The sequence below is a fragment of the Peromyscus maniculatus genome, chromosome 2, assembly GCF_049852395.1.
Source record: "Peromyscus maniculatus bairdii isolate BWxNUB_F1_BW_parent chromosome 2, HU_Pman_BW_mat_3.1, whole genome shotgun sequence".
In the NCBI taxonomy this organism is placed as follows: Eukaryota; Metazoa; Chordata; class Mammalia; order Rodentia; family Cricetidae; genus Peromyscus; species Peromyscus maniculatus.
In genome coordinates, this window is record NC_134853.1 from 137,157,231 (window position 1) to 137,176,211 (window position 18,981).

General features: G+C 48.4%; 1 protein-coding gene across 15 annotated transcripts in view; it reads right to left on the bottom strand.

The window, feature by feature from the left end:
- St3gal3 (ST3 beta-galactoside alpha-2,3-sialyltransferase 3) overlaps positions 1–18,981 on the bottom strand; it is a 220,626-nt gene that overhangs the window by 179,094 nt on the left and 22,551 nt on the right. For all 15 annotated transcript variants that reach the window (XM_076564883.1, XM_076564885.1, XM_076564889.1 and 12 more), the window contains exon 2: positions 6,928–7,072. In XM_076564883.1, the coding sequence (XP_076420998.1) occupies positions 6,928–7,042 (115 nt within the window). In that variant the 5' untranslated portion in view covers positions 7,043–7,072. The remainder of the gene's footprint in view (positions 1–6,927; positions 7,073–18,981) is intronic.

Genomic DNA, 18,981 nt, shown 5'->3' on the forward strand with positions numbered 1-18,981 from the left:
GGTGCATACGTGCAGGAGTATGAACATGACCTCAAACAAGATGTGCAGCGTTTTATCATTCCAGAAAATCCCTTCATGTTCCCACAGTCCTCTACATAAATCAACCACTGACGCAAATCTCTACAGCCAAGGACTGGTTTAACCCTTTCTAGAGCTGAATCTGAATGGAACCCCACGATTTGTACTCCCCCTACCTAGCTTCTTTCACTCAGAGCATGGCTGTGGGGTTCAGCCATGTTTCTCATGTAACAGCAGCTTGTTCCCCGTTGACTGCTAAGTGATGCTCCACCGTGAGCCACAGCCCGGTGTATTCCACTACCCGTCACTAACAGAAACTGAGGGGGTTTTCAGTACCTGCTGCTGTTGATAAATCTGCCACAGACATTTGTTTCTAATGTCTTAGTTTTAGAAAACTTTAGACAGAAGTTTTCATTGGTCTTGAGTGAATAGTTACAGACACATATACAAAGATACTTAACTTCTTACGGGCCGTTTTCTAAGTTAGAGGTGACCCAAACTTCTAAGACTGTCTTGCTGGGAGCTCTGTCGGCCCTCTAAGAGTGGGTCCGGAATAGGTCTTGCTCTCGGGTGAGGCCTTCCAGTGCCTCAGCTGCACACGGGGTGTTGAGAGCTTCCCACTGCAAGTGGGGGTGGGGGGGGTGGGGACGCCGATGTCCCAGCACTGCTTTCCCTCCTCCCCCCCCCCTCTGCCACCTCTCCTGTGTGTCAGCCTGGGGCAGGGCGGCACTGGACGCCTCAGGGTTTCTGCTCTGAGTATACACAGCTCAGACTCACTGGAATCCTCCCACAGACGCCTGGTACCCCCGGATGGGCCATCCCACAAATTCTCCTGGCTTCCAGTGCTCCAAGGTGTCTGAACAGAGGGGGTGGTTCACTGGCAGGAGCCCGGAGGCTGTGGACTCGCTCAGTGTGTTCCTTCTCGGGGCTGACATCTACACCTGGTATCCTTTGACACAGCCCTTCATTTGTCTTGTCCTTGAGAACAATTCTCTCTAGAGCGAAAGCTACTCTGACACCACTGACTCTATCGTCACAGGGAGCAGAATGTCATCTAACCCATGGCCAGAGGCGCCAACCTCCACTTTACTTTCTGCAGAGATTAATGTGATTATCTGTGTGCGTCCATCTGTGTGCACATACGTGCATGTGTGTAGGGCACTTAGAGAGACCAGAGAGGTCTCGGATCTGCTGGAGCTGGGATTACAGGTGGGTGTGAGCCACCCGGTGTGGATGCTGAAAGCTGAACTTGGGTCCTTTGTCCTATGCCTGTCAGCTCAGGGCAGCCTGTCCTTTTAAATATCAGACACAATTTCCAACTGACTTGCTCCCTGAGATGTTCAGTAGCAATCAGATCAGCAGCATGTGTTTTAGAGCCCTTCTGTTACAATCCTTCACAAATATGAAACTGAAGGGACCTCCTATAATTGATAAACACAGTGGCATAAAGTTTTAAAGATCCCACCACACAGGAAAAAATCCTGGAAGATCCATTTCATTAACAAGAAATAGCAGAACTTTAAATTAATATGCATAGTTTCCATGGAACAAGACACTGGAATCATTTCTAAGAAGAGACACCTACCTCTGCCAGAGCAATGGCCCAGATAAACAATTGGGTAAGAGAAACTCAAGTACTTTACCACCACTTGGGAAGGAAGAAATGGAAGGATACCTAAAGCTTTCTAACCCTGAGGACTACGTTGGTTTGCTTATTAATTTATAAAAATAACTGTGCCAAAGGCAGATGTGCATATTTTCATCACATTATAAATATAATTCTACAGTCTGTATGTGTGGTAGTTTGAATGCATTTGGCTCCTATAATCTCATAGGGAGTAGCACTATTAGGAGGTGTGGCTTCATTGGAGTGGGTGTGGCCTTACTGAAGGAAGTGTGTCACAGTGGGGGTGGGCTTTGAGGTCTTCTATGCTCAAGATACCACCCAGTGTCACAGTCCACTTCCTGTTGCCTGCAAGATGTAGGATTCTCAGCTACTCCTCCAGCACCATGTCTGCCTGCACGCTGCCATGCTTCCTGCCATGATAATAATGGACTGAACCTTTGAAACTGTGAGCTGCCACCTCAATTAAATGTTTTCCTTATAAGAGTTGCCATGGTCATGGTGTCTCTTCACAGCAACAGAAACCCTAAGACAGTGTATATGTGTGCGTGTGTGTGAGTGTATGTGTATATATGCATGTGTGTATGTGAGTGAATATGGATAGTTGAGTGTGTGTGTGTGTGTAAGTACATGTGTATGTGTTTGTTAGTGTGTGTATGCGTATGAGAGTGTGTACATGAATATATGTGTAAATGATTGAACTAAGAGAGCCTTTGTCCAATGATTGATGGAGGCAGATGCAGAGATCCACGGCCAATCGATGAGAGAGAGGAGGGATTCTGCAGGCAAGGGACGTCGGGATCATGGCGGGAAGAAGTGCAGAGATGACCGGCTACACTATTGGAGACCATGAACTATAGACTAGTGGCTATGAAGCCCCCAGGGGACTAGACGAGGCCCTCTGGATACGGAAGACAGTTGTTTGGCTCGAACTGTTTGGGGAACACCTAGGCAGGGGGATCGGGATCCATCCCTGGTACATGGGTAGGCTTTTGGGAATCCGATGCCTGTGGTGTGATGCCTTGCACAGCCTTGGTACAGTGGGAAGGGGCTTGGACCTGCCTAGGCTCAGTGTGCCGGGCTCTGATGACTCCCTATGGGAGATCTTGATTTGGGGGATGTGGGGTGGCTTGGGAGGAAGGGCTGGGAGATGGGAGGAGGAAAGAGGTGCGATCTGTGAGTGGTATGTAGAGTGAGTAGAAAATTTCTTAATAAAAAAAAGAATATATGTGTATGTTTGTGTATTAAATGTGTGTATGAGTGTGTGTGAGTATGCATGCATGTGTATGCATGTGTGAGTGTGTGTGTTATGTGTAGGCGTGTGTGAATGTGTGTATGTGAATGTGTAGGTGTATATATATGTGTGCATGTGTGTATGTATGTCAGTGTATTTATGTGTGCATGTGTGTGTGCATATGTATATGAGTACATGTGTGTAAGTATGAATGTGTATACATGTATATATGTGTGTATGCAGTGCTGGGAGCTGAACCCAGGGTTGCATGTTAGGCCAGAACTTTACCAGTAGCCATGTTCCCAGCTTCTTTTATATTTATATATATATATTTTTTTTCAATTTTGAGACAAGATCACAGTTAGTTGCCCAGACTAGCCTTGAACTCACTAGGTAGCTCAATAGATCTTGAGATTTTGATTTTTTTTTTTTAAGTTGAGTTTTCAAGACAGGTTTTTCTCTGTATAGCTCTTGGCTATCCTGGAACTCACTCTACAGACCAGGCTGGCCTCGAAGCTGGAGATCCATGTGCCTCTGCCTCCCGAGCGCTGGGATTAAAGGCGTGCGCCACCTGAGTAGCTATGACTAAGAACCTGGACCACCAGGCTCAGCTCATCTCGTTTGGAAACCCAGGCTGCTTTAGCTTCTCGGCTGTTGGGTTTCTAAGTGTGTGCTGCATACCCAGTTCCTATGCTTTTTTTTTTTGGTCTGTAATGACTTTTTTAAAAGGTTTTTTTTTTTTTTTTGTTTTTGTTTTTGTTTTTGTTTTTGTTTTTTGTTTTTTGTTTTTTGAGACAGGGTTTCTCTGTGTAGTTTTGGTGCTTGTCCTGGATCTCACTCTGTAGACCAGGCTAGCCTCGAACTCACAGAGATCCTCCTGGCTCTGCCTCCCGAGTGCTAGGATTAAAGGTGTGTGCTACCACTGCCTGGCTTGTTTTGTTATTTTATTTTTTGTTTTTCTGAGTCAAGGACTCAACTGTGTAGCCCAGGCTGTCCTGGCTCGCTAGATGGACCAGGCTGGTCTCAAACTTACAGAGATCTGCCTGCCTCTGCCTCCTGATGCTGGGATTAAAGGCCTGTAACACGACATCTGGCTTAATGGTGTGTGTGTGTGTGTGTGTGTGTGTGTGTGTGTGTGTGTGTGTGTGAGAAACAGGTACTCATGGAGACCAAAAGCATCTGATTCCCCAGACTGGAGTTGAGCCACCTGACATGGGTGCTGGGAACTGAACTTGAGGCCTCTGCAAGCGCAGCGAGCTCTTTTAACCACTGAGCCGTCACTCCAGCCCTGTCTATAGCACTTTATAAAGCAGGGTGATAACTAAACTACTCTCAAGCTACTCTCTGAAGGTCGGTGTCTGATCCAGGCCTCTGGTATATGTGCCCTAAGCTGCCCAAAGCAAAGTGGTTTGCACCCCTCTACAATATGCCTTGAAATTGATGGAACTGCAAAACTTCTATCTGGAAGATACTCACGCCTTTAATCCCAGACTTGGAAGGCAGAAGCTGACAGATCTCTGTGAGTTTGAGGCTAGCCTGGTCTACATCATGAGTTCTAGGTCAGCCAGCGCTACATAGAGAGACCCTATCTTAAAACACACACACACACACACACACACACACACACACACACACACACACACACACACACACACACACTCCCCAATCCCCATCAAGGTAAGCATCTGGGCTTGCCTCTGTTTGCTGAGTGAAGGCCCCTCTCTGCTTGCTAACCCACCTAGGCTTGCTCCTCACCCTCTGACACAACACAGAGATACCACACTGAGATGGACTCAACAACCTACCCCAAGTCAAGTATGACACCACAACACAGAGATACCACACTGAGATGGACTCAACAACCTACCCCAAGTCAAGTATCTAAGAGGCTTGAGAGCCGATACCAGGAACATGTGGAGACTGGTTCATCAGCTCACAATACAAAAGACAGCTGGTGGTCACTAGGAATTAACCAGCCAGGCCCACAGTGGCTGTGAGCACCTACCACCGCAACCCAACCAACCTCCACGTCTCCTCCTCAACCCCCTCTTCCCCCCACCCCCTTTTTTTTCTTTTTTGAGCCAGAGTCTCACTAGGTGACATAAGCTGTTCTGGACCTCTCTATGTAGACCAGGCTGGCCTGGAACTCATAGAGATCTGCTTGTCTCTGCTTCCTGAGTGCTGGGGTTACTGTGTGGAGGCCCCCCCCCCATCTTCTGTCTCTCTTCCTCTTATTCCCTTCTTCGCTTTTTCACTGCCTCTTTGAGAACCTTTCCTTCTCTTTTTATCAAGTAGAATACAGACTTAAACTCTCTCTTCAGTATTTGTTATAGCATTCGGTGTGAAATGGGTCTTAAAGATGGAAAATCTGAGTTCAGGTCCAGCTCAACTGTGTGACCCCGGTACATTAATTAAGTGCTGGGGTTTGTCCAACTGGAAAATGAGGATTAAAGGCATCTCCACAGACTAGTATTAAGAATTAAATTAGATGAAATAAACTGTATATATTATCTGGCTCAATGCCTGATATTATGGGTCTTCCATAATGCTAATTCCTTTTTACTTCTCTAGGAAAATATTATTTGATCCTTAGTTATGACCTCGATGGGAAAAAAAAAAAAAAGGCCTCTGTTCCTTGCATAAGACTGACATGGAGCCACCATTCAGAATTCTACACTGTCTGATCTAAAGGCTCCTTACCTTGGAGCACACAATCTGAATTCTAAAAATAAATCAAGACAGAAAAATTTGAATAACTTCTTGAAACATAAAGTAGTGGCAATCATAAGCTAAGCATTTTTTTTTTTCAGAGTGTCATATAGCCCAGGATGGTTTTGAACTCACTACATGGTCAAGGATGACCCTGAACTTCCAATCCTGACTTCACCTCCTGAGTACTAGGATTACATATATGAGCCACCAGGACTAGTTTTACTTGGGGCTGGGCTCTGTGCATGCTAGGTAGGCACTCGACCAGCTGAACCCAGCCCCAGCCCAAGTTAAACATTTAAGAGGCAGGAACGTTCTACACAAAGCAATAAAGATTTAACATGGTATTTTAAAGTTCAGCTTAAAATTACCGAAGTCATTTGGGCCGTGTGAGGAACACCTGGTCTACTCCACAGCAACAGCTGCTGTGTTAGGGTTCAGTCCAGGGGCCAGACAGTCGGTAGCTACGTCTTCCACCTCATCTAAACCTTGGCCCAGAGACTGACCCTACGCTCTAGACTAGTTAGTTATACACAGATATCCAGGAGCTGTCCATAAAAACAGAATTGGTTTTGAGAAGATGCATCACTGGGAATCAGACTAGGCAACTCAGTGTTTCCTAAACCAGGCTAAGATTAAACGAAACGGCCAAAGAAGAGCCACCATGGGGCTTCCCCATGTGATGCTTCAAGCTGTAGCCAAGAACAAAATGTACAACGACGACGGATGTCAAGTAACGTCATTCCCTCAACTGCACGCCTGTAACACGGAGGACACTGGGGAACAGAAACCAGACCAGTCAGGCCGTGAGGGGGGCACTGTAACACCTGAGGCCAGACGCTCACATGGAGGGGAGGTATTGGGAGTTGCTGGGTCACAGTATTCTAGTTAGACGCAAGTTCAATACCAAAGGGCTGAAGAGATGAAGGAGACAGTTTCCTCAGGGGAAATAAAACAAAGACAGTATCAAATTGAAAATGCAAGGAAAAAGTAAAGAGGAATGTTCTGAGGGCAGAAAAATAAACCAACTTCAATTCCAAACCCCAAGACAGGAACTGAGAAGTAAGAGTGGGGTACCTTTGACTAATCAGAAAAGACAAGAGTCTTCGGGAACTAGAAATCCGGGTACAGTCTGAGGTTGAACGGAAGAATAGCCCATTCTCACTGAGCTCGTAAAGGAAACAGATTTGCCGCGGCATGCAGACTGAAGTGGGAGAAAGCATCAAAGGTCTCAGCCCGCAGCAACTGAATGGGGGCAGATTTCTATGCCTACTCCCACAGGCATTGCAGCTACAGGTAAGCGGCAGGCCCGGCCGGGGTGAACTCCAGTGGCGGTACTTACCAGAGTCTTCCCACTGGAGTAAGTGCAGCTTCCAGGCGGAATAATACAGAAACCCCAGGACCAGGAGGAGGCAGAGGGCTAGCAGCAGGTTGCGCACAAACACCAAGAGTCCCATCTTCACATGATTTACAATTTCCTACATGACCTAAAAGCAAAAACAAAAAAAGCCATTAAGATATAAAGCTATCATCATCCTTATACATGAAGAAACTATAGACAGTTTGTAAATAAAGAGCAATCACTGAGTCATGGCAAGGTGCCTGTCTCCAGAGAACCTCTCCAGGTTTCTGGGAACCTGCTCACCCGTGACCTCACTCACGCCAACGGCCAATTTTTGGCAATTATAAGCTCTCAAATATTTTTTTTTTTTTTGGTTTTTGTTGTTTTTCCAAGACAGGGTTTCTCTGTGTAACAACTCTGGCTGTCCTGGAACTCACTCTGTAAACCAGGCCAGCCTCAAACTTAGAGATCCACCTGCCTTTGCCTCCCAAGTGCTGGAATTAAAGGTGTGTGCCATTATGTCTGGCTGTAAAAGTTTATTTTGATTCCATGCATATTGAGTGTTTTGTGTGTGTGTGTGTGTGTGTGTGTGTGTGTGTGTGTGTGTGTGTGTGTGTGTGTGTACCATGTGTGTGCTTAGTGCCCGCAGAGGCCAGAAGAGGTCATCAGATCCCCTGAAACTGGAGGTATAGATGCTGCTATGTAGATACTGGGAACTGAACCTGGGTCCTCTGAAAGAGCAGCAAGTATTCTTAATGACTAAGCCAACTCTCTAGCCTCTCAATTCTTTCTTTGCTTGTTTGTTTTGTTTGGTTTGGTTTTGGTTTTTCAAGACAGGGTTTCTGTGTGTAACAGATCTGGCTGTCCTGAAACTTGTTTTTAGACCAGGCTGGCCTTGAACTCACAGAGATCTGCCTGCCTCTGCCTCCCGAGTGCTGGGATTAAAGGTGTGCACCACCACCGCCTGGCTGCTCTCAGTTCTTAAAAAAGATTTTTAAAAGATTTATTTATATTTATTCGTGGGTATACCTACATGCCTGTATGTGTATGTACACCACATGCATTCAGGTGCCAGGAAAGCCAGAAGAGGGTATCAGATCCCCTGTGACTAGAATTACAGGCAGTTGTGAGCAGCCCAATGCGGGGGCTGAGAACCCAATCCGAATCCTCTAGAAAAACAATACATGTTCTTAACTACTGAGAGCCATCTCTCTAGCCCTTTTAAAAATTTGTGTATATTTGTGTGTGTGGTGGGGTATAAACAAGTATAAGCACAGGTGCTTCAGGAGTCCAGAAGAGGAGCTCAGATCCTCCAGAGCTGGAGTTATGGGTGGTTGTGAGCCACTTGAGGTGGGTGCTGGGAACTGAAGTTCAGCCCTCTGTAAGAGCACTATTAACCACTGAACTATCTCCGGCCCTCAAGTAAATGACATCATATGCCTTCCCACCATCATTCCCCTCGTCCAAGCCATTACTATGTTTCCACAAATCAGTTTATACGCTCTGCATGCATTTTGCACACAGCATCGTTTGGTTCCGCCTTGTATTGTTCAAGACAAGGGTCTCCACACAGCCTAGGCTGACCTAGAACTTGCCGGTGTAACCCAGATTGGCCCAAAGCTATGATCCTTCTGTCTCAGCCTCTGAGTGCTGGCTGAGACCTCAAGCATGTCCCAGCATGCCCAGCTCATAACCATTTCTAACATCAAATGTTACTGCCATGCTCAAACCCCTTGGAATTCATTTTCTTCTACTTCTGAAACAAGGGTAGGGCAGACTAAACATTTCACAGTAAAACACATTCATTATCTCAGAGTCCTGAAGGCCAACTCCCAATACAGAGTAGCTCCGTCAGGCCCTCAGTGTACAGTCACATGAGTCAGAGCCAGTGCATCAGGGGCTACACACTCCCCAGAAGCCCCAGAAAGAACCTAGAAAAAAGGAATTCTTGTATGTGTATGCATATGCATGTGTTTACATATGTACGGAGCACACGCACATGGATACGTGTGCATGTGGGAGATCGAGGAGACCTCAGGTGTCATCTCAGGAGCCATCTGGGTTGTTTTTTGAGACAACGTCTCTCCCTGGCTTGGAGCTCGCTCTACAGCCTTGGCCAGCTGGCTAATGGTCCAGGCATTCATCCCCAGCCTCTGCCTCCGCAGCTCTGGGACAACAAGGGCACACCACTACTTGGCTTTCTCTCCCTGGGTTCTGGGCTGGAACACGGGTCTTCAAGTCTGCAAGGCCAGTTCTTGCCTGAGCCATCCATCACTCAGCCCTTTTTTATTTTGTTTTCAAAGTTCTTGTGCATGTATATATTGTACGATGACCATACACCACCTCACATCCCTTTACACGTCCTTTTTGGTTTTGCCCCTCCGGTTAGTCCCTTTTGCCCCCACACAGTTTCACTTTTCCTTTCTGGTTGCATACAAAAACATGATTTTATATCTTCATATAAAGTCTAGACATCACAATTGTGAGAAAATATATGACGGCTATCCAAAATTTTTAAAATGAAAAATATAGAGAAACTGAAAGCTGTATGGGGAGTGGCCAAAGTATAAACTGTACTCTATATAAACTATACTATAAACTATAACTATAGTCTATATAAACTCTACTATAAACTATATATTATCTCAATACTTCTACAGCAGGTGCGAGGCCCTCCCCCAGGCAGCAAGCAGCATAATTCAGCAGTGGACACCAGCTGACTCCTCTAATCTGACTCCGTTCTGCTAACATCAGATCCCATTGGCTGAGAGCACAGTCACAGACCCATGCCAGATGCCAATCACAAGCCCCGTCTGGATTTCCCAGTACTTCTGACCCAGGGGCTACAAATCAAGGGTTCTCCAGACCTCCTGCTTTGGTTCCATTCATTTGTTGGACTGGCTCACAAATCCCAAAGAAGCACATTTAGCAGCTGAATGTAAGACTTTACGAAGGATACAGATGAAGAGACAGATCATCACATAAAGGAAAAGGTACACAGGGTTTCCACAGCCTTTGCAGTTGGCACCCCAGGAATCTTCACCTGTTTAACCCCATCCTCCATGTTTTATGGAAACTCTGGTACATGGACCAATGTTTACACCGTGGCCATTGGTATCCAACTTTATATCCCTGAAAAGTTTGGAGGGTGAGACTAAAGGTCCCAATCCTTCACTCCTACATCAGTCTCTTCAAAAAAAAAAAAAAAGTACAGTTTGAATGAGAACAGTCCCCATAGGCTCCTATGTTTGAATATGTGGTCCGCAGTTGATGGAACTGTTTGGAAAGGATTAGGAGGTGTGGCCTTGTTGGAGGCAGTGTATGACTGGGGGTAGGCTTTAAGGTTTCAAAAGACTCAAGCCATTCCATGTCCCTCTCTCTGACTCGTGGTTGTGTCTCAAGGTGTAAGCGCTCAGTTACAGCTCCAGAGTCATGCCTGCCTGCCTGCTGCCATGCTCCCTGCTATGACGGTCATGGACTCACCCTCTGAAACTGTAAGTCTCAAGTTAAATGCTTCCTTTTATAAGTTGCCTTGGACGTGGTATTTTATCACAGCAGTAGAAAAGTGACTAAAACAACCAGCCTCCATCCTGCAGCCAGACAGTAACTGCCAGCTACCAGTCAAGCCACTGGCACACACCAAGAGATCACTTCAGACATTCTAAAGACAGAGTTGAAGACCAAACGTATGTGTCACAATATCTCCAATGAAAATTTACCTTCTCTCATATCAAAACTAACTCCAAGCTGTAATTATTAAGAGACACAGGACAAAACATAGTGGGACCACTAGTGGATTCTAGAAATGAGCCTCCTCAGACAGATATACAGAGGCATAAGTTTATCTACATAGACATATGCACCTTTATTTGATGCTAAACATATACACATAAAGGCCTGAGAGGCACTGTAATTGTTATGCTAGCTGCTCCTCGGGAACAGGATGGGGTGTGTCAGGTGCATCCTTGGGAGGCCTCTGTTTTCCCCTTTATACACTTCAGAATTATATTTGTCATGAGTCACAGTATTGACTCCATAACTGAAATTTACAACGTCCCTACACCTTAACTCAGCTCTGCATCCAACAGTGAGAGGTCTTGTGCAAGGGACCAGTGGACGGCTCAGCGGGAGGGGCCGCTTGCCGCCAAGCCTGGCAACCTGAGCTCAATCCCAGAGAGCCATACGGTCGAAGGAAAGAACCAGGCTTCTGCAAGTTGTCCTCTGACCTCCATGGCATGCACACACACAAATGTGGCTTTAAAACAGTCCTGTGCAGGGATGCCCACCGGCCACACAGATTTTTAAAGATAAAATTCACAGCAGTTCAAATGCCCAGTTAGCAAGGAAGCCACAAATCTCGGGTGCTTTGCAGTGTGTCTGCTGCTGGGCCTTGACAGGAAGCACACTGAACACCCAGAAGGGATCCCGGAGGAGGTGTGATGGCAGGATTTCTGTAAGCTGTGTGGGCAGGGTTTAAAAGAGCCGCTGGGAGACTAGCAAGGGCGGGAGGCTGTTCCTCCTCTCCTGAAAGGGTGAGAAGAGAGGAGGGTGTCCCAGCAGCTGTGGACATGCTGGCAAGAGAAGAGAGACGTGAGACGGAAGCAGTGGGATGCAGGGCACAGCTTCTTCTGGGACAGCGGCTGTGACATGATTAAAAACACTCTAACCTCTCGCTCATCCAGTTCCCTCAATTGGTCCCAAATGGAAGCCAGAGGGCAAGGAAGTGTGGCAGTTCACAAAGGCCACCATAGAACAGAGAAAGGTGAACAGGGTCCTCGAGGGCAGGGGAGGAAATGCAGAGAGAATGAAGCAAAGGATGCGCAACACAGACTCGAGCATAGAGCACATGGCTATGTGGAAATGATCTACAGAGAGACGAGTGTGCATATACAGCCTCATCCTGCCAACAACAGACGGGGAAGCCCGAAAATTTAAAAACTAAGTGGAGAGATGGCTCAGGTGTTAAGAGCACTTGCTGCTCTTACAGAGGACCTGAGTTTGGCTCCTAGAACCCACAGGGCAGCTGACAATTGTCTGTAACTCCAGTCTCTGGGGAACCAGCATTCCCTTGGTTTTGCATGGGTCGACTGTTTTGCACTCTGCAGGCTCTCACTGGGGCAGACGTGCCCAGACAGTGAACCTGGAGGGAAAGAGAGACGTCTCGATCCCCAGTTTTGGCAAGGGACCCCCGGGTCCCGAGCCGCTTGAGATCACCTCAGAAGTGACCATTTGGTTTCAGCAGTCTCCTCCGGAGCCTCTCCTGAGCATTCAACAACCCGTTAGGAGCATCTTTGGTTATCTTCCCCCACCGCGGGAGGAAGTGCCACTTTGTACTTTGTCCCGGGAAATTGTCAGTCTTTTTGTGTTCCACTGTGGTTGCTGTCGGCTTGCCTTCTCTCTTCTTCAGGTTCTATCTCCGACTTTCTCCTTCTACTATGGGGAATACCCCACCTTCACCCCTAGGCTTAACCCTAGCTCACTGGCAGGGCATCCAGGACACCGCCAGCAACAACAGTGTGATCATCAAGAAAAGGAGATGGGTCACTTTCTGCTCATCTGAGTGGCCAACCTTCAATGTCGGGTGGCCAGCAGGTGGGACCTTTGATGCCGCGACTATCCACCGCGTAGAGGAGATTGTCTTCCGCCCTCGCTGTGGCCACCCCGACCAAGTCCCCTATATTGTTACCTGGAGAGGCTTGATAGATAGGGAGAGTGGACCTCTTCCCTGGGTTAAACCCCCACAGCAGGTTTGGGGCACTCAGGTCTTGACCACCCAGCCCAGGAGTTCCCCAGCAGACCAGAAAAAAAAGAGAGAAGAGAAAGCCTGCTGCAGTACTCCAGGGAGGAACTCCTGAAGCGGAACTTTTTCCACCCCCCTACTCTCCTCAACCGCCCCAAGTGCACCCCACGTCACCCCACAGCGCCTGCGGAACAGATCCAAGTACCCCAACCATTAGGGGCAGACGGGGGGTGGGCTCAGTCAACCCGCAGCAAGAGAGGGGGAACCCCACAACCAGACACCACCATGGCCCTCCCCGTCAGGCACGCCAGCCCGCCTGATGATTTAGGGAACAAACCCTTCCACTGGTCCTTCGCCACTAGTGACTTATATAATTGGAAGGCTCAAAATGCGCCGTTTTCCAAAGACCCCCAAGACCTATTAGAGTGTTCTTTTCACCCACCAGCCCACATGGGATGACTCAGCAGCTTTTGGGGGTCCTCTTCACGACTGAAGAAAGAATTAGGATACTGGAGAATGCCCGAAAGCTGGTCCCAGGACCAACGGGTGCCCCTCGGGCCGACCCCACCTTGGTCGCGGCCGCATTCCCATCCACCCGCCCTAACTGGGACTATAACACAGCAGAAGGTAAGGAGAGTCTCCGTGTCTACCGCCAGGCTCTGTTGGCAGGTCTCAAGGCTGCTGCACGCAGACCTACTAATATGGCTAAAATCTATGATGTAAAACAGGGAAATGAGGAGAGTCCATCTGCATACCTAGAAAGGTTGATGGGGGCTTTCAAACAATACTCCCCCTACAACCCGGAGCCCGAGGAGGCACAGCAGGCCGCCATCCTAGCTTATGTTAATCAGGCAGCGCCAGATATTAGAAGAAAATTACAGTCGTTAGAAAGATTAGGGGAGCCGGGCGGTGGTGGCGCACGCCTTTAATCCCAGCACTCGGGAGGCAGAGCCAGGCGGATCTCTGTGAGTTCGAGGCCAGCCTGGACTACCAAGTGAGTCCCAAGAAAGGCGCAAAGCTACACAGAGAAACCCTGTTTGGAAAAACCAAAAAAAAAAAAAAGAAAGAAAGACTAGGGGAGAGGAGCTTGAGGGTCTAGGCAGTGTCGGAAAAGGTTTATAATAAGAGGGAGACAGAGGATCAGAAAGAAGAAAGAAAGGAAAGAGAACGCCAAGAGAGGGAAGATAAGGGAGAAAAGAGACAAGAAAGGAGCCTAAGATACTGGAGCGACAGCAGGCAGAGATGGAAAGAATGCTCCTAGCCGCCGAGGCAGGAAACTATGAGAAGAGCAAGAGGCCTCTGACTAAACTAGGAAAGGATCAGTGCGCATACTGTAAGGAAGAAGGACACTGGGCCAAAGAATGTCCCAAGAACAGGAATAAGAGAGATGTGTTGGCGGGACTGGGGAGAAAGCCCCATCCTCACGGCCCTGCAAGAGGAAGATAGTGATTAGGGAAGACAGGGCTCGGCTCCCCTCCCCGAGCCTACAGTAACCCTGAGAGTCGAGGGGAAACCTATCCAATTCATGGTGGACACGGGGGCAGAAAGCTTGGTACTCCTGACACCCGAAGGCCCCTTGTCAGGAAAGCAAACCTGGGTGCAAGGTGCGGGTAACCCACTCATTCTTAGTCATCCCTGAATGCCCATATCCCTTGCTTGGGCGCGATCTGCTCACAAAAATGAAAGCGCAGATCCATTTCACAGATGCAGGCGCCCGAGTCAGACATCCAGATGGAAAGACCATGGGGTGTTCTTGACAATGCCTTTGGAGGAAGAATATCGCCTCCACAAGCAGAAATCGGCCCCCAGCCTAGACATGAATATTTGGCTCCAAGAATTCCCAACCGCTTGGACCGAGACAGGGGGAATGGGGTTGGCTAAGCACCGGCCTCCGGAATATGTAGAACTTAAGACTAATGCAGATCCAGTCAAAGTCCGCCAGTATCCAACGACTTTAGAGGCCAAGAGGGGAATTACCCCCCACATAAGGCGGCTCTTGCAAGAAGGAGTCCTGTGACCTGTTCAATCTGCATGGAACACACCCTTCCTGCCTATTAAGAAACCACCGACAAATGATTATCACCCTGTCCAGGACCTCAGAGAAGTCAACAAAAGGGTAATGGACATCCACTCTACTGTGCCTAACCCCTACACCCTGCTGAGTATGCTCCCACCAGAAAAGAGGTGGTACACAGTTATTGACCTAAAAGATGCTTTCTTTAGTCTCCCACTCACCCCAAGTAGCCAGGGGTATTTTGCTTTCGAATGGCATGATCCAGACATTGGGGTGAGTGGACAACTGACCTCGACGAGGCTGCCACAAGGATTTAAGAACTCCCCTATTATGTTCGATGAGGCTCTCCAAGAGGACCTGAGTGAGTGTCGCTCTCAGCACCCACATGCCTCTCTTCTACAATCCGTAGATGATATACTAATAGCCACCAGGTCAAAGGAGGAATGCTTAAGTGGAACCAGGGACCTTTTGAAGGCCCTGGGGATGTTGAGCTATCGGGCCTCAGCAAAAAAGGCTCAGATCTGCAAGAAACAGGTAACCTACCTTGGATATGTACTAAAAGGGAAAGAGATGGCTCTCTGAAGCCAGCAAAGAAACCGTGTTAAAAATACCTGTACCTAAGACAGTGAGACAAGTCAGAGAATTCCTGGGCTCTGCAGGATTTTGCAGACTCTGGATCCCAGGGTGCACTGAAATTGCTCGCCCCCTCTATGAGGCTACGAAGGAACAGACCCTGACCTGGGACCCGGGGAAGCAGACTGCCTTCAACACCATTAAGCAGAAATTACTAGAAGCCCCAGCCTTGGGCCTCCCTGATATCCATAAGCCCTTCCTCCTGTATGTAGATGAAAACAAAGAGCCAAAGGGGTACTAACCCAAAACATTGGGCCATGGAAAAGGTCGGCCTACTTGTCGAAGAAGCTAGACTCTGTGGCAGCCGGGTGGCCCCCATGTCTACGCATCATTGTGGCCGTGGCTTTATTGGTTAAGGAAGCCGACAAGCTAAACTTAGGACAAAACCTTGTGGTGGCCCTGGAATCAGTATTGAAACAGTACCCCCCACCGATAGATGGCTGAGCAATGCCAGAGTGACTCATTACCAAGCTCTGCTCTTAAATCCAGGCAGAATAACATTCCAGGTGCCTGCTGCCCTCGATCCGGCTACCATACTGCCCGACCCTGATTTAGAGGCCCCTCTCCAAGATTGTGCTGAAGCCCAGGTGCACTGCATCCCATCTGATCTTCGTGATACGCCGCTGACAAATGCGGACGAGACTTGGTTCACAGATGGAAGCACCTTTGTACATGATGGACGCAGGTATGCTGGGGCTGCAGTGACTACAGCCCACACGGTGGTCTGGGCGGAAGCCCTATCCGCTGGGACCTCAGCTCAGAGAGCTCAACTGATAGCATTAACAAAAACCTTGCACCTGGACAGAGATAAAAGCGTCAACACCTATACAGACAGCAGGTACGCTTTTGCCACCCTACACACCCATGGGGCAATATACGTGGAGAGGGGGTTACTCGCCGCAGAAGGAAAGACTATTAAAAATAAACAAGAATAGTAGAAATACTTGAGGAGATCCTCCCCAGGTTTGGCTTCCCACACATGATTGGGTCAGATAACGGCCCTGCCTTCATCTCACAGGTAAGCCAGGGAACAGCCACGGCACTGGGAGCCGAATGGAAATTACATTGTGCATAGAGGTCCCAGGGCTCTGGATAGGTCAAGAGAATGAATCGGACCCTAAAAGAGACCCTTACCAAATTGGCCTTGGAGACTGGCGGTGACTGGGTGGCTCTTCTCCCCCTATCAGCTGGGAATAACCCCTTTCGAAATCATGTATGGGCAACCCCCTCCCCTCATACCTGGCTTGCAAACAGATTTGGTGATGCAGACGAATGACATCGATCTTATTAGGAGTCTAAAGCTCTTGTCCCAAGTACAAGCGGACATATGGCTCCAGTGGCAGGCTATATATTCATCCTCTTCTCCCCCTAAGCCTCACAGCTTCCAGCCCGGGGACTGGGCCCTGGTCCGCAGACACCAACGCCGAACCCTCGAGCCCAGGTGGAAAGGACCATTCCTAGTCATCCCAACTACCCCCTCCGCACTCAAAGGGGACGGGATCGCTCCGTGGGTTCATCACTCTCATGTGCGCCCAGTCTCCGACCCTGCATCGGAAGGACTGAATTGGACAACGAGGCCTGATCCAGACAACCCCCTGAAACTCAAGCTCCAACGCCATGATCCCAGTCCTGTTACTATGTCTGGCCTCTCCAGACAGTAAGCAGGACCATGCTCAACCCTCACCAACCCCAGAAGGTGACGTGGGCAAGGGTCAATGCCAGTAATGGGGAAGTCCTTAACAGTACCACTTGCGACACAGTTCCTGGAGTATGGTGGCCCAAGCTTTACTTCAACCTCTGTGACTCGGCCCGAGGCTCTTGGGACATAGGACACCAGCCCACGAAGGACGACCAGAATGCAGTGGAACCAAGGGATGAACTCCCACTTTGGCGACTCAAAAAGCCCAAGGTGTTCTCATGTACTGAAGAGAACTGTGTTACGAGATACTCCTTTTTATGTATGCCTTGGAAACAACAGAACTGCAAAGGAGGTAACTCAGTGTGGGGGTGCAGATGATTATTACTGTGCCAAATGGGGATGTGAGCAAACGGGGACGGGACATTGGATAACACAAAAGGGTAACCTCAAGGTTCAGCGAGTCACTCAGACTTGTCTCACACCTAACCCCTTGTATGGTCGGTGTTCCAAATACAGATGCAACCCAATCCAGGTGACTATTACAGAGGCAGGAAAACAGGCCTTCAATTGGGATATGGGAGGCATGTGGGGCCTCCGGTTATATCAGCAGGGACGCGACTGGGGTTGCTTTTCTCAATAAGGAGTATGCAGCCTTCCCAGGAGCCCCAAATTATTGGGCCTATGCAATCCATTCCCCAAACCAGAATCACAGTACCCCCAACGCAACTAATCCCAGAGGAGCGGGTCACTTATCCCATTACTCACAAGGATAGGGCACCCCTCCCCCAGTTCTACAAATTGCCTGAGGACTAAGGGCTCACCCTGTCAGCAGTGCATATGGCGTTTCTAGCCCTAAATTACTCCCGACCAGATTTAACCACCTCCTGTTGGATGTGCTTACACAGACGCCCCCCCTTCCTCGAAGCCATAGGAGTGAACGGGCATTTCAACAAGGAAGGCAGCCCTTCAAGATGCAGGTGGGGTGACCCAACCGTGGAGGACCCCCTGGGCTCTCCTTCCCATTTGTTGCTACTAATATGACCTGTGTCACCTCTGAAAATTATCAGGGCAAATATTGGTCCGGGTGCCAAAGGTTAATTCCACCACTCCTGTATGGCTCCGACCTATAGATGCAGGTGTGTACTGGCTCTGTCATAAGATCAGACTATCCCCTTGTGTGGCTACTGAGCTTTTGGGGTTTTTTTTGTTTGTTTGTTTGTTTTTGTTTGTTTGTTTGTTTGTTTTTTGTTTTTGTTTTTTTGTTTTTTTGAGACAGGGTTTCTCTGTGTAGCTTTGCGCCTTTCCTGGAACTCACTCTGTAGACCAGGCTGGCCTCGAACTCACAGGGATCCACCTGGCTCTGCCTCCCAAGTGCTGGGATTAAAGGTATGCGCCACCACTGCCCGGCGAGCTTTTGTCTTTATGGAATGACTCTTGTGCCCTGGTGTTGATGCTTCCTCATGTGTCATATCATAGTAATGACGAGGTAGTGGCCCGACTAGCCCCGCGATCAAAGAGAGAACCCATGACAGCCCTAGCGGTGACCAGTGACCGCACGCCTCGGCTTAGGGGCCACCGGAGCCGGATTAGGAGCCGCCTCCATGATTTTACAGCAAAATATGTTTCAAGAATTAAGACCTCTAATAGACGTAACCTTGATAAGTTAGAAACGTCTGTTAGGTTTCTCCAAAAGTCTCTTGATTCATTAGCACATCTTACCCTGCAGAATTGAAGAGGGCTGGAATTGTTCTTTTTACAACAGAGGGGACTGTGGAAGGCCCTAGGAGAAGAATGCTGTTTCTATAGAGATCACTCAGGAGTGGTTACTAAAAATTTAGATGAGATCCGTAAAGGGATAAAAGATAGATAAAAAGACCAACAGAGTTCCTGGTATCAGGGGTTATTCAATTGGTCCCTCTGGTTAGCTACCTTAATTTCCAGTCTAGTAGGGCCCACCGTGATTCTCATCACCTTACTCATCTTCGGACCTGTATCCTTAACAGGCTAGTACAATTTATGAAACAAAGG